Source organism: Pinus tabuliformis, chromosome 4_1 (assembly GCF_031772625.1).
Source record: "Pinus tabuliformis cultivar Carrire ecotype Pingquan chromosome 4_1, CPIR1, whole genome shotgun sequence".
Taxonomy (NCBI): domain Eukaryota; kingdom Viridiplantae; phylum Streptophyta; class Pinopsida; order Pinales; family Pinaceae; genus Pinus; species Pinus tabuliformis.
Window position 1 is genome coordinate 974,048,238 of NC_142303.1, and position 16,699 is coordinate 974,064,936.

At 40.7% G+C, this 16,699-nt stretch overlaps 1 protein-coding gene across 4 annotated transcripts in view; it reads right to left on the reverse strand.

The window, feature by feature from the left end:
- The window catches only part of ATSYTF (C2 domain-containing protein), a 283,910-nt gene that overhangs the window by 42,906 nt on the left and 224,305 nt on the right, over positions 1-16,699 (reverse strand). For all 4 annotated transcript variants that reach the window (XM_089420635.1, XM_089420636.1, XM_089420634.1 and 1 more), the window contains 3 exons: positions 12,723-12,944; positions 12,302-12,571; positions 11,734-11,871 (listed from right to left, as the gene is read on the reverse strand). In XM_089420635.1, coding sequence (XP_089276761.1) covers positions 11,734-11,871; positions 12,302-12,571; positions 12,723-12,944 — 630 coding nt within the window. The remainder of the gene's footprint in view (positions 1-11,733; positions 11,872-12,301; positions 12,572-12,722; positions 12,945-16,699) is intronic.

Consider the following 16,699-nt stretch of genomic DNA (forward strand, 5'->3'; position numbering starts at 1 on the left):
CAGTCCTCGCTAAGAGGAAGTGTTGATTTGGGGTAGCATCGAATGTGCTCTAGCCATGAAAATTGGTGCAGAGGCTAAAGAACATGAGATCTCCAAGACCCATAAATGGTTTGGACAGGGTATACACAGTTTGGGAGATATTAAAATAATTAATATTTTTAATGGAGTTCCTAAGTCTAAACTTAGAAAAAATAAAATATTAATGGGTATTAATATAAAACTAGGTTAGAAGGTTCCAAAGTCATGGATCAAGCCAAATCTAATCTTAGCCATTGATTAAGATTTAATCTCGGCCGTTGAAGGACCAACGAGAAAAGTATAAGAGAAGGCTTGAGAGTCAGTTGGAGAACACACTAGAGTGATTAGTCATTCGATTTGCTAGAGCGAGGTTGCTAAGCAAAGTCGAATCAGTGATAAGTAGCGAGGGGGCAATGAGTACTGGACAGAGAGGCAGAGACAATGCCAAGAGACTAGCACAGAGGCAGAGAGCGAGAAGCAGCAGCTAGAGCAGGTCATGCAGAGCCTAGTAGAGAGTGCAGAGGCCAGAGGGATTGTGTCATCCACGCAAAGAGTAGCTGGAGTGACGCAGAGGGCCCAGAGGCTGTGCAGTGCCTCAGAGGGCTGATGCAGAGGGGTTTGGGGCTGACGCAGAGGCCAAAAGGGTCAGCGTAGAGCTTCAGAGTCGCTGGAGAGGGTTTCGTGGGACAAGTTTTATGAATACCTATTTCCGAATAGAGAGGTATTGCTGCCAATTATTTCTCTGTCGGGTGAGCCAGTTTGGCACCCAGTTGTACTCAAGGAAATACTACATAATAAGAAACCCTCAGAATAATTGCACCGGTTTTCCTGCATTGGGTTTTTCCGGGGACATTTGTCCAAAAATCACTGTCACTTTTGTGTTTGTTTTCTTTCAGCTTTTGATCTATAGATGTTGAGACTGTATTGCATTTATTTCGTTATTTATATGTTTTAAATAACTTGTTTAGATTCTAGAATTAACAAGTAGAAGAAATAAACCAGAAAAATACAAATAAAATTCCTAATGGGTAATACTTAGGAATTTCAACACTGACCGCAGGTAGGGCTTCCTTGCTTCGCACGTGTGACGGTAACAATCCTTTAAGACTTCGGTTTTACTTCCTCCTTTCTTTGCTGCCTTGGAGACCCTTTACTTGTCTTCTTATTACCCTTTTCTTGCCTTCCACCGTTGCTGATTTCAGAGGTTATGAATGCATCATCTTTAGAGGAGTGGACAACCTCTATAAATAGAGGATTGTCCCTCTTTAGGCTGACTCACTGCTTTGAGGCCGACTTGTCTTCCTTTGCTGCGATAGGTGCTTTTAATGGTGCCATTGCTTCTTTTGATGGTGTCTTTGCTAGGAGAAGACTTGACTTTGCTTGGAGGTATTCTCTTGACCCTAATACATAATCATACATGGTGTAACATGCCCTTAAGGCCTTCAACATTTCCTTTTGACTATTTGACTCACCTGTAGCACTTAACATGTGCTAGACCTATTTCAACAAGAAAGAAACTCATTGACATATATTATAAAAATAATATTTCTTTTCTTGAATAAGTACAAATATCAAAGTACATTTATGAAGACCAAACCTTGTTACATTTCCTTCAACAAGAACTAGACCAAGCCCTTTATGGGTTTTGGTGGGTTTGTTGAGAGGAGATTGGGCTAATTTTGCAGAATTTTCTGAGCACCGGAGGTGGGGCAAATCGTCAATTTTCCAGCCAGCAGTGCAATTTCACTAGGGCCAGCGCAGATACTTGGAGAGTTGTTCTACAGCATTTGGGCAAACTTTGTTGGACACCTGAGGCTTGTAGCTTGCCTTGAGCAAGCCCAGGTGCACTCCTTCCATCATACATTGTACTCCTATCATTTGATAATAAAAATTGGCCCATTTTGGCGTGTTTCTGGAGCATTTCTGGTTACCTGATTGCATGTGTCATTTCTTGTGTTAGATGTGCTTAATTTGCTTTGTTTATCACTGTTAATTTCCATTTGGAATATTACAAATTCTGAGTACAATACAATGTTGCCAAACTGGCGATTCTACCCAAGAGAAATACTGGCAAAAATATGTTGAGGGATTTTACTCTCTCTCTGAACAATCCCAACACCTGACTACCTCAAAAAAGCAAGTCATCCACCTACTCTACGCATGCCCTACGTCACAGTAGCGTAAACCCTCACACGCTTGGCTTGGAACTGTTGCCAATCTAGCTGTCATGCCTGCTGCTGACTCGAAAAATGCTTCTCCGACCCTCCAAAAAATCTTCCCGACCTCTAGAACTGAAAATGTCCTTCCCTTCATACAAATCGTACTACTCTGTTGAAGCAATTGCGTAGTCCCCGTGCTGCCTCCTGGAGAAAATTCTAGCCTCCTCTTTTGGACTCTTCGAAACTAGAAAATTTCCTTGAAATCATTGTTGACCTCTCCTGCCATGTGCTACTCGCTTCTTGGCTCGATCTCCACTACTGAATCTCTCCTTAGCTTTTGGTTACACAAGGTGCAACTCACACATGGGAAGGAGGACACAATAGGGCAAGGAGGACGCAGAAAGGAGGACGCAAAAGCTGTTGAAGGTCTCTTTGACCAGCGTTGACCAAGCGTTGACTTTAGAAGAGTGCGGTTTTGGTGTGGCTGCCTCTCCTAGGTAGGCCGCATTTTTTGGCACGAAAATCAAGGCAATCTGACCTCAGGTTTGACCAACGTTGACTGCCCTAGTTTGGGGTAGTAGGTTGACTTCAGTCAACTACAGTTTGATTGTGTATTTGGGGCTGTTTAAGGGCCGATTCTTCAGGTTGTTCGAAGACTAGTTGACCGGGAAATTGACCAAGCATATTGGAGGTCAATTTCATCTCGTTTGACTAAGTTTGACTTTGCTGATTTAGGGTTCGCTACTGCTGATATAAAATTACAGAATTCTGATTTTGTACTATTTCTCTTTGCTGAACTATTGAAGATTAAAGAAGATTTGATCAAAGGGTTTCCCCGCATTGGGGTTTGTCCCTGGCTAGCTGCCACATCTTGTGTCTCTTGTCTTCACTTGTTTTATGTCGATCGTTTAATGTTCTATCTGCACTTTACTTAACGTATATGTGATTGATAATCAGTGGTTAATAAGAAGAAAAGAAGTAAACTGATCTAAGCATAGAACATACCATAATTTAACATGGAATCAGAGCTGAGGTGAAGACAAAGCCCAAGCAAGAGCAAGAGCAAGAGCAATCACCGAAGGTTGGCAAGGCTATCCTAAAAATTTCATGGGGTCCTCAACACTCTTCCCCGCTGAAGATAAGCTCTGTGAGAAGTTTGACTATCACGGATGGAAGATGTCGCTCGATCTGACTTTAGAAGATTAGGAAGTGTTGGACCATGTGAGAGGCAATATTGTTGCGCCTCCATCAAATGCATCCGCTGCTACCAAAAGCAAGTGGACCAAGGGAGAAGTCAAAGCAAAGAAGATCATCCGGGACTCTATCGACAAGCGCCTAGTGGCCTATGTTTCCAAGCTAACCACCTCCAAGGAAATCTACAATAGACTGGTGAGTTTATTTAAAGTTAATGATGCAAATCAAGTTTTGTTCCTTAGAAATAAGCTGAAGGAAATTAAGAAGGGCAAAGATGAGAGTATGCAAGCATATTTCTTAAGGATCACTGAGATCAAGAATGATCTCCTATCTATCGGGGAAGTAGTTCTTGACAAGGAAATGACTATCACAACTCTTGGAGGACTGCAACCTGAATGGTATATATTCAGGACTACTCTTCTTAACAATAATGTCATCTCAGGATTTGAGGAATTGATGGCTAGATGTATTCAAGAAGAAACAAGGATGGAAGAGCTAGAAATGCCCGCACTTAAAGGCAATCCCTCTGCCTTTTCTTCTCATGCTAAAAGAAGAAACAATTCTGGGGCTAAATCAAAAGGAAACGCTGGACCGAAGGGTGGAAGAAAAGGACGATGTCCAATTGCAACAAAATGGGCCACTATGCAAGGGAGTGCCCTGATAAAAGGGACTCACACCATCACGATGACCAAAATCACTCTCAAGGCAATCAAAAGAATGGAAGGTCAAATGGCAGAGGTAAAAGAAATGCCGGAAATCAAGGAAGAGGACAACCCTTCAAGAAGGCAAGAAACTCCAGGTATGAATCTAACATTGTTAAAAATAAGCAAGATGAATATTGTCTACTAGCGGCCCTCTCTACTACTGCTCCCCTAGACTCGCTGGGAAATTGGCTTATTGATAGTGATGCCTCAAAGCACTTCATTGGTTACAAAGAAGCTCTCTCTAATCTGATAGAGAAGGAGACCAACCTGGAAATTATTCTTGGGGACAACGCAAAATATCCCGTGAAAGGCGTAGGGAATGTCACTCTTAAATTGAATCAGGGTAATACAATTCATTTGCAAGAATTCCTATATGTACCTGATCTCAAAAAGAACCTGGTGTCTGTTTCGGCAATGGAAGACAAAGGCTACAAGGTCACCTTCATCGATGGCAAGGTACGTGTATGGAAAAAGAATTTTAAAGAAGCTTTCACTCTTGGGTTTCAAGTCAATTCATTATATCAGGTCGGAGGAAGTCCGCTGGGTGTCATGTCTTGTGACACATCACTTCAGTCCGAACTATGGCATCGAAGGTTTGCTCACCTTCATTATAAAGCTCTACCCAATGCAAGACAAATGGTGACAGGGATGCCCGAGTTCTGAGTAGAGCAAGAAGGTGTATGTCTTGAATGTGCCGAAGGGAAGCTCAAAAGGGGACCATTCCCCTCCAGCCAAAGCAAGACCTCCGATATATTGCAGTTGGTTCACTCAGACATATCTGGTATGATCCCTTTGAACTCCTTGGGAGGATATTTATTATTTATATTACCTCGCTTTACAGATGACTATTCTCGCAAGACTTGGATATAATTCTTGAAAAAGAAGGATGAAGTGTTCACTTGGTTTCGTTACTTCAAAGCCTTGATCGAGAATCAAACCGAAAAGAAAATCAAGATCTTAAGGACTGATAATGGGACTGAGTATGAATCCAATGAGTTCCATGAATTTTGCAAAGAGGCTGGCATTAAGAGGGAGACTACAACACCATATACTCCTGAGTAGAACGGTGTGGCGGCAAGGAAGAATCGTACGATTGTGGAAGCTGTCTGTGCTATGCTTCATGATCAAAGACTTCCAAAGTTTCTATGGACCGAAGCTACAAATACCGTCGTATATGTGAAAAACCGATGCCCTCACCAAGCATTGGGTTCCAAGACTCCCGAAGAGATGTTCATTGGTAAGAAACCTGACGTATCTCATTTTACAATCTTTGGAAGTCCTGTATATTTTCATGTGTCGAAGGAGAAAAGGAATAAATTGGGTGCATCTGGAAAGAAAGGAATCTTCATGTGCTATAGCGAAAATACTTAAGGGCTATAGAATCTATGTGGCTGGTCAAAGGGAAATTGAGATTAGCCATGATGTCACCTTTGACGAAGATATGGCTCTTCGCAAAGTTGACAATCTTCCTACTCAAAGGGGATCTAAAGAAGCTGACACTAGGGAACTGAAGGAAAAGGAAGATGAGACAATGCCTGATGTGGAAGAACCTATGGATCCTATTGATCCACCTCCGCAAGAGCCTTCCTCTTCTAGGAAAAGGCCTTCATGGCTTAGGGGGACACTGGATGATGCTGAAGGACACATTGCACCCAGAGGGACTTTCTGGGAAAGTAAGAAGCCGACCAGGTATCAAGGATACTTGACCATCATGAGCACGATCATCCAAAATGAGCCTTCATCATTTGCAGAAGTTGTCAAGCATCAAGTATGGAAGGATGCTATGATTGAGGAATATGAGTCCATCATGAAAAACGATGTCTGGGATGTGGTCCCTAGACCCCAGGACAGAGCAGTGGTCACTTCGAAATGGATTTACAAGATAAAGCATGCAGTTGATGGAAGTGTTGAAAAGTATAAGGCTCGTTTTACCACTCGTGGCTTCTCTCAGAAGGAAGGTATAGACTATGACAAGATATTTGCACCTGTTGCCTGATATACCACCATCCGCTCGATCATAGCCCTTGCTGCTTCGCAAGGATGGAACCTACATTAGATGGATGTCAAGACCACATTCTTGCATGGTTCGATCAAAGAGGAAGTCTATGTGGAACAACCCGAAGGATTTGAGATTCATGATCGAGAATCTCACGTGTGCAGGTTTAAGAAAGCCCTCTATGGGCTGAAGCAGGCACCTCGAGCATGGTATGAGAGGATCGATAGCTACCTGATGAAGTTGGGATTCACTAGGAGTGAAGTCGACCCTAACCTTTACTTTAGGGTTGAAGATGACAAACCTCTCATACTGGTGGGGTACGTTGACGACCTCTTTCTAACAAGTGCAGACCCTCTCATTTTCAAATGTAAGAGGGAGTTGGCTTCTGAGTTCGAGATGAAAGACCTAGGACTAATGAACTATTTCCTAGGACTGGAAGTCTGGCCGAAACCAGGGGAGATTTTCCTATCTCAAGGAAAATATGTGGTGAAGATATTGGAAAGGTTCGGTATGGTGGACTGCAAACCCGTGACTACCCCGATGGAGCTTGACTTCAAGAAGTTAAGCAGTAGTGCTGTCGGACCTGCTTGATGAAATGCTATCGGGCTCATCAGAGCATTGATGTTCTTGGTGAACTCTCGTCCGGATATATGCTTTGTAGTCAACACGTTGAGTCAACATATGGTTGAGCCTCACCACACACATTGGATTGGTGCCAAGAATCTGTTGAGATATCTTCATGGCACAATCACTCATGGGTTGAGATACACTGCCAGAGATGTGAGACTACTTGGATATACCGATGTTGATTGGGCAGGCAGTGTGGTGGACCAAAGGAGTACTTCCAGGTGTTGTTTCTCTTTAGGATCTGCCTCGATATCCTGGACGAGCAAGAAGCAAAAGTCGGTGGCTTTGAGCACCACCGAGGCAGAGTACATTGCTGCTAGTATGGCCTCTTGTGAGGCAGTCTAGTTGCGGAAGCTCTTCAGTGAGTTGTTTGGATTCACATTGGATACTACCGTGATCCTGTGTGACAACCAGAGTGGGATTCGTTTATCAAAGAATCCTGTATTTCATGATCGCTCCAAGCACATTGATTTCAGGTACCACTATATTCGGGATATGGTACAACGGGGAGCAATAAGGGTCCAATATATCGATACAGATGAACAGATCGCCGATATTTTGATGAAGTCCCTAGGAAAGGTCAAATTCCTGACTTTCCGAGAACGACTTGGTGTCGTTGAGAGACCCTCTTATGAGGGTCGTGTATGATGCATATATTGAGCTCTGGGAGCTCCAGGGGGGCGCGGGGTACTTCTTGGAGCGACATGCGACCACAGGGCGACTCACCATCCCCTGGTGGTGCACTATGTACAGGGTGAAAGGTTCAACCTTCCCCTGTGACACCCCGTGGCGACTGTGGGACAAGATGATTAGTTCTCCTGTGGGCCAGGATGATTAGTTCTCTTGTGGCGACTGTGGGACAGGATGATTAGTTCTCCTATGGGCCAGGATGATTAGTTCTCCCGTGGCAACTGTGGGACAGGATGATTAGTTCTCCCATGGCGACTATGGACAAGATGATTAGTTCTCCTGCGATGACTATTGGACAGGATGATTCGTTTTCCTGTGGACAAGATGATTGGTTCTCCTGTCGAGGCATCCTACCCATGCAGTCTGGGACTCATGGGAAGTACCTCTCATATGATCAATGAGTAGGGAAATGGGGTTAGGGACCATTAGTAGTACTATCGATGGATGCATCACTGTATCTACCGTACTCCCTATTCTAGGATGACCTCCATTGATCTGGGATCAATGATACTGATCTGGGATCAATGGGAGTGGTATGACACACTCTTAGACTGACTTCGGGTCAGTGGAGGATGGTATGATCTATCCTCGATCATTTCTTCTTCTTCATAGTTCAACAGAGCAGAGCCAACAGTGCAAGGCAGTGCATTTGATGGCTGGGAGAGTACCAACAGTTAGATGGATTAGCAGATGGAGTTCTCCCTAGTTGAGAGGGAGTGTTAAAATTGGCAACTAGGGCCAAACTCCATGTGGGTCATCTCATTTATGGTCGCTGATATTTTTCCTAGATTCCTATTGTCAAGAGGTGTAGGATTGATCTAAAGATCATCCGATTCTGACAAGTATTTATGGAGATATGAATTTATTTGTATTTACTTGACAAATTGTCAAGGTCGGCCGACAGTTAAATGTGTGGCACACATGCCTAGTGAATCATATAAATACAAGTGAGGTTGATTCATTTTATCATCATCTCATCTCACTCATTTCTTCTCTCTCTCCCCTTAGGTTTGGATTACACAAGGAGTAGCTCACACATGGGAAGAAGGAGGACACAGAAGTTGTTGAAGGTCTCTTTGACCAGCGTTGACCAAGCGTTTGACTTTAGAAGAGTGTGGTTTTGGTGTGGCTGCCTCTCCTAGGCAGGCTGCATTTTTTGGCATGAGAATCGAGGCAATCTGACCTCAGGTTTGACCAGCGTTGATTGCCCTAGTTTGGGGCAGCAAGTTGACTTCAACCAACTGTAGTTTGACTTTGTATTTGGGGCTGTTTAAGGGCTGATTCTTCAGGTTGTTCGAAGACTAGTTGACCGGTCATCTCATTTGACTAAGTTTGACTTTTCTGATTTAGGGTTCGCTGCTGCTGATATAAAATTACAGAATTCTGATTTTGTACTATTTCTCTCATCTTGTATTTTGCTATATGCACAATCGTGCCATTCATCAAAAACAAGCATATGCTCCAACTCAAATTGACATCAGAGTATAGACTAAAAGAAATGAAGCTACTGATAAAACATGTGATCGTAGGATGCAACAATTCTCTGTTTCTTGTGAGTCTTTTTATGAGGCTAAGAACAAATGCATAGTTATATATTCATTTGGTCACATTCCTAGTCCAATTAGGGACATCCTTGATGAAAGATATTTTCCCCTCATCCTCAAGCATCAAAGTGATGAAATGGGCAGTACATGAAGTCTAGAACAGCAGTACATGAAGTCTAGAACACTATGGTGTGCCTCTTAGTCAGCAACTTTCTAGCAGCCTCATAATTAGTTGCATCATTTGTTATGATTTGAACAATATGCTGCAAATCGATCTCCTTGGTGAATCCATCCACCAATTCACACAACAATGTTGCATCTTTAGCATGTGCCAATGCATCAACATATTTAACAATATTGTATCCCTGGGACAATGTACCAATCCCTTCTCATCTATCCAACCATCAGACATCATTTGCATATAGTGACCTCCCATAACTGCATTAGTTCCTCCAGTCAAGGGTTGATATCATGCTTTTCCACTTGAAGAATTGGACTCCACAATTCCTTGTAGGTAAGGCACTAATACCCTGTGCCGACAATAGTGATAGAACCACACATCAACTAGAAAAATAGTTTGGTCCTTGTGATGCTCAAAGGTATTTCGCTCCCGAAAAGACACCTTACAATCCATTCTGCTTCTTGCTTCCTTTTTTAACCACTGATTAGATGGAAAGTTGTGCCCCATCTTCTGTTCTTGGAAGAAAGAAAGGTGAGGCCCTCATGGAAGGTGGATCCATGGAGTCCCTCTCACTACCGTTACTTCTAGATCTGCCTATGGTTCTTGAGGATCTAGCCACTTCACCAGAAGCACGTTCAGCTTTGGTAGTGGCTGCCTCTTCCTTTTTTTATCCTTTTCATAAATAGCATCGTGGGAAGTTTGCATAATCTCTGCAGTTGATGCACCACAAATTCCAACATCATGCCCTAGGATTTTAGCCATGTTGTACTTCAACCAGCTAAACCCTTTTGTCATGGGCTGCCCACATAGTTTACAAGACAGTTTTTGTCTGTTTATCCCATCTTTAGGTTCACCATACTACCAAAATGGATCGAAAAACTTCAGCATATCGGAAAGGAAACACTCAACTTCCAACTTCCAACTTCAACCTAGGGTAAAAGAAAATGAAAAAATGAACATCAAACAATGCTGGAAGAAAAACAGCTAGCTGGTAAAAGAAAAACAGACCTCCAGATAGTTCTGTGAGACATGAAAAATGATAATAAAAGGCAGTGTTTGATGATCAAACATGGCTGGAGAAAAAAACAGCTTGCTGGTAAAAACGATTTTTAATTTGTTCTGTGAGCCATTAAAAATCATAATAAGAGGCACACAACATGGGTTTTGGAAATCCCATATTAATCTAGAAAAAAAACTAGTTAAGAGGGTGGAATTTCAAGAAATGCCTGGGATCTGAGAATATCAACACTGTAGGCAGATAAGAATTGATCCTCGCTCCAACAAAAAATACTTTGATGATGATGAGAACAACGGTTTGGGCATCATAACACTGGTTGTTGATGATGGTAAGCCCCTCCCTTCTCTTTCCCCAACAGCTGCAAAGACAAATGTCCCCAAAATAACCCAATATCACTTTTAAGAAATCCAAAATAATGCTGGAAGATTTTTAGTGTCATGGTGCAATGTTTTTCCATTTTTTTTTAAATTGCAGGCCTGACATTTAGTAAAAATCACAAGTTTTACAGGCTGAAAAATTGACTGGGGTTTGACAATGCAATTTTTCACAATGTTGCCAAAAATGGCAATTTTTCATCTATGCATGGAACCAACAACTGGGCTTAACTTCAAGTGCTGGCTCTACTTCTCAGATTGGCAGTGGATGGTTATTTAGACAGATTACAGGTTTTGGGAGATTCCAAACGTATCACTGATTTGATGTGTGCCACTGTAACTTTCATAAATCTGGGGTTTCAAGATTTGTTGGATCAGGTACACTCCCAGAACCCGGGGAGATTCTCTCGATTATGTCTCTTTCAGGGACATAAGTTGTGAACATAAACAGTGGCAGCTATGCAATCCAAATCTGGAGTTGATGCACAGTTAGGGATGTTGAAACTATAGGAGATAAAAAGATAGTGTGCATACTGAGCACCCACCTTGACCTTATTTGCGAGATAATTTTCTATTTCTTGGTACAAATGGCACATTTGATATTAAGACATTAATTTCATACTGCAGATGTTGAATATCTCATATGCAGATTAGGTTTTTGTTTCTATGTCAATAGGCCCAGGGCCATTATGACAAATCAGCTTTTTGAAACATATGGACTTGTCTCAAGTGTTTACAGCACTTGTATGCAGAATGTAATATCTCGATTTCTATCCCAGAAGTAAAATATTATGCTTTCTTCACCGGAAAAAAGGAAAACGAAAAAACATGGTTCTATATTTAAATAAAACTTAAATGCTCAGGAATAAGTTGCAGGCTCAGAATAGTTGGACGGCTCCAAGGAGAGTTTCACTGCAAGCAGGCAGGTTAGGCAATGGATGTGATTAAATTTAAATGGGAAACATGAGGAACAGAAGCTGTGCAAGTGGCATCTTCCCTCTTTGTGAAACTGAATGACAATGCAACTAGATAAGGTTTTATTTAAATTAATGCCATGATTCAAAAAAACATGCACTACATTTTAAATGTGGTATTTGCAACACCCAAATGAAAGGTACTTAATCCAATTTTTACACGTTATGATCTTAAAGACTTTTCAGAACTAAATCACCAAAAACCAGGGAATTTGTGGCTAAATAAGATGTCAACTATGGCAGCACTTACTGACCTTTGTTCTTTTTTTCAAATTTCCATACTGTACCCTAACATATGGGTCACTGGTTCCGCGCCAGTCTGCTGCAATCAGATCCCTTGCTTCTACAAGAACAAGCTCAATCCATCCATTCCCTGATTCTGCAAGGGAATTCTGCATGGCATCACAAATAGAATCAGAAAAAGTACAAGAATTCTGCAATGCATTACAACAATAATCAGATCATATAAAATAATTATACATAGGATATCAAATACAAAACAAACTAAATAAAATATTATATTCCTTGCTTGGTATTTCATAAATCAAATGAAAAAACTAAAAGACGTTGAATAGTGCACCACCATGGGAAAACAGAAGATATTATGTTCCAATATCATCAGACAAGAAATGGAAGCCAAGAAGGATACATGTTATATCACTTGAACGGTAAGCATTAAGTATATAAATAGTGATCAAGCGAACAAGTAAGAATACATGAAATAAATATATAACAAAGATCATGTGACATGAACATGTAATTTGAAGTTGCAGGTTAATTGTTATGGATTATAAGATCACATATAAACCAAAATGAACTCACCTCAGTGTCTTGTTCTTGCTTTTGCTTCTCAATTTTGAGTCTTACTTCACCTGTCGTTACTTTTTCAAGAGGGATCCAAACATCCTTGGTTTCTCCTTCTTCCAGTCCTTCCAAATTCACACGGGCACTTCCCATGTTCTCATCCCCAAGAAATTCTCCATTGTAACATTTTATTTTCAGACACTGATCACCTTCAATCTCGTTAAACTCAAATTCCTCATCCCATATGGGGCTGATCGCTCGTGAAATTGTTCTTGTTTTGCTAATTTTCTGTGATTATATTAAAAAAGAATTAATACTAACCAACTGTAAAGTAAAGCTACAGGAAATATTGTAGATATCCACCAATACATAGATTTATGTTTTCTATAAAAGGAAAATATCTGAGAGCTCAGAAAATTACAAAAAAATGGGAACAGACCTTCCCATACTGAAGCTTGATGTAAGGATCATTCTTTCGAGATCTGTCCTTTCCAGCAAGGTTGCTGCCTTCCACTACTGTTATTTTAAGCTTTCTGCCAGTTGGTGAATGAAAATTTGAGGATCCAAGTAAAGGTTGGTCAGAATTCGATGTGTTATGACTGTGAAGGCCTCTGGAACCATCAGCAAACTGCCATTCTCTAAGCACTAGCTTAACTTTAATCTATAACAATCAAAAACACATCAAAATTAGCTTTGAATATACAATTGCAGTTCTACATAAGTGACAATAAAGTTACTTCTTTTGCTAGAAAAAAATAAGTAAAAATTAAAATTATTTTTTGGCCTGGCTGGATCCAAATATCCACATAAATAGTGGATACTAACAGATCTTGACTTTCATTCTTCCAGGCTATGTCGGCTTAGCTTGAACACAAAATCATAGGAACAACACTTTGATCAAAACCAATATTAAATCTAACTACCACTCGAACAGAACAGACTCAAAATTATGATAACCTCTGCTTTTAACTATCACCATCTGAGCATTTCAAGAAAGTTGATGTGGGTTTAGAGTGCAAATTAGGGACTTAGGATGATTTGGAGGGGGAATATGATCCAGAGTGTTTGTTTGAGCTCCGTCTGAAAAGAGCCAGACATTCCTCTCTGTTTAATGCAAAGACCATGAAAAACAACAAAAAATCAGAAACATTGAAGATTATACAAGGGTATCAAGCAACGAAAGGGGAGAGTCAATACTGATGAGTTGTCTTCTAAATGAGAACCATTTTGAAAAACCTATTCCTAGTTTGGACTTGGATCCTGTTGCCACAGAATCTAGTATGTCCATTGCAGAGCCTCACCAGATGGAGCTAGACCTTATGGCAACAAGAAAAAGGTTTGCCACTGTCACCTTAGCAACCTTTCTCATGCTCAGCTCATTAGTGGTATTTTCCCACAAGGGAGGCTTTCTTAGATCACCTTAAGGATATTCTAATGCTATGGCTCAAGGTGATGGACAATACGTCTATGATGCAATATTCCTAGTGGAAATATTAAGTGATAAACAAAGCAAGATCATGAACATGCAACCAAAAATAAACATACATGCAGAACACATCAGTGAACACCTAGAATAATCTCCAAAAGCTGAGCCATTTTATTACTGAAGCAAAATGGAGTACAGCAAGTGGGAATAGAGGAACCAGGGCTTGCTACAGCAAGCAAGGCAAAACCCAGGCGAAAATAGTGAAGCCCAAGTGCTGAATACACCCCTCTCCAAAGACTGCGCTGCCCGAGAAACTGATAATTGCTGCTGCTGTAGGTGACTTGCACTTTCTGCCTTCTAAACAGCTCCAAAAATTTTAAGATTTAAGTCATAAGCTCCCCATGCCAGCTCCATCAAAACCCAGAAAGCTTTCAGCCCAACTCCCTGTTGAAATGTAACTAGTGTCGGTTTTCGTAATTGTAAATGAGCCATGATGTAATCGTTGATGTACTTGTCAAAAGAAAAAGGAAATAAAATATTTATTTTGTAAAAGAAAAATTATTTATTGTAGATGGGTTTCTTGCCCATTGGTTTATTGTCCTAGGTCAAGCACCCATTGTGTGCTCTAGGGTCTTGTGCAAAGTCAAAGAGTCAAGTTATGATGTAATAGCCCTTGTGTGGCTCAAATATCAAAAGAAATAAGTATATTTTATGTACAAAGTTAAGTCTAGGAGCCATAAAAAGCTAAGTCGGACAGCCCCTTCATGTCGGCATAGAAGAGGTCTAATCCACCCTCAAGAAGCCTATATAAAGAAGAGCTCGTCCTCATTTGAAAGACACATCTTGCATCAACTTCTGATCTGATCCTAGAGAAGATAGAGGAACGAAATTGCAGGAAAAGAGCAGTGAAATCAAGGAGGGACGAAATTTCTGAAATTGACATTCTCTACAGCTCACATGTGCGAGTTCTTCTAGAGGAACTAGGGTTTCCTCAGATCTATTTTCCAGAGATCTCTTTGGAGGGTTGACTGGCTTATCTTTTGGGTGGTTGGTCTTGGGTCAAGGTCTTGGAAGTCTTCATTGAATTGATTCTATAAGGAAGAGTTTCTGGGTTTTCCCCTTATGGGGTTTTGCCCTGGCTTGGAGCCTATTTCTGGTGTCTTCTTGTTTGCATTATGATCTTCTTATTGGCATTTCTCTCGATGATGAACAGAACAAAATTACAATAATTCTGCCCTAATCTAAATCACAAGAAAGTGTCAAGGATTAAGAGAAATCAATTTAATAATTACACTAACAACTTTGCGCTAGATTTGTCAACATGGTATCAGAGCTACTAGGGCTTTAAAGAAAGGGAAGATAAGGAGATCCGATTGGCATCAATTCATCTCAAGGAAGGCATCTATCTAGGACCGAGCTCCTAGGACAAGAAGAACAAATTCTGGGGCATTCAAGCAGAACGAGAGGCTAATCGAATAGCCCTCTCTAGGCCGAACATTTTTGGCAAACAGATCAAACTTCTGGACACTATAGTTAGCCCTACTATCTGTAACAAGGCTGCAGACTCACACAAGGAGAGTGAGGGCGTAAGAAGCATTGTTTTTGAGGGCTGGATGGCTATTTCTATTTCTCTTGGAGGATCAAACTCCCTGGAAAGGAAAGCGCATCTCTGGGCACAAAAGATAAGGTTTGAAATCATCTCCATAGGATCCAAAATTACAGTGGGTCAAATAATTCTGATGTCTGACGTTAAAAGGGTCCATTTGTTGACTCCAAGTCTCATTCTAAATCTTATTGGAAACCCTAGAAGAAGATTATCATTACATTCTCAAAAAGGGCCGAAGCTCTGATTAAATGAGGACTGTCATCCACTCTATACACCTGTGCATAAAAGGTGCCCTAGTCCAAGTTATACAAAAGAAGTACTAGTTCTATCAAGGCATCGTCATCTTCTAAGATCAAAGTTCTGAAATAATTAATTCCATGTTTAAAGATTATCTTGCAAGTGTGGATCCGTCCTCTCAAATAGTCTCAAGATAATCTGAATTGTAGGCCTAGTTGATAGGCTTCAGTCATCTTGAAAAGGGAGCTGAAACTTCTATCTTAAATTGTGTGTATGACAAAGGATTTAGATCAAATAAATTGAAGGCACATCAGGCCTATTCATCAAGCTACAATCACCTTGACATGATTCGCAAATCTGTGGAGTAGCATAGAAGATGAGAACTTGTGATCCACAAAGTTGTGAAGATTATGGGCATGCACATCTACAGGGTCGAAATTGAGATCCTCTATTCTGAGCATATACATACTATACATTGTCTGAGCCTAATCAACAGGGAGCTAATAAAAAGAAGTATTCCAATCTAAAATTGTTGAAATATCAGTCCTGTACTTTGGTATAGAGACCAAAATCTTCGGGAGAAGAAGCACAGTATCAAGATCCATTTATATACATAATACATAGTTGAATCAGTAAGAAAGCCGACCTTGTGACACCTGTTCCAAGTATACATATATATATAACTCAAAGTCTGTGTCTTGGAAAGCCCTACTTATAGGGTCATCTCAAGTCTTTGAAACCTATTCTCTTTGACACATTTAAGGACAAATATTCCTATAGTGGAGAGAGGAAGAAACTTCAGGCAATTGTGACTATGTAGCAGTAGGTTTCTCAGTTTTTGAAGGAACAATAACCTATATTCAGTGGTGGGAAGCTTCAAAGTTCTGTGGCAGAGCATAGATACTGTTGAAGATATATTGAGAGATAATCTTGACAAAGATCTTAGATCTCTGTCTCAAGAAAGGAAGAAACCACAATCTTGTATCAATAAAAGAAATGTTTGATCGCTTTTTGATAAAGAAGACCATGGCATCCTGAAGCAAGCCTTATAACAGCCTCTATGATCATGAAGGACAAATGTACGTAATCACAAGGTATGTACAATATGCTAATTTGTTAAACATGAAAATCTTTTAGGGTTAGTTGG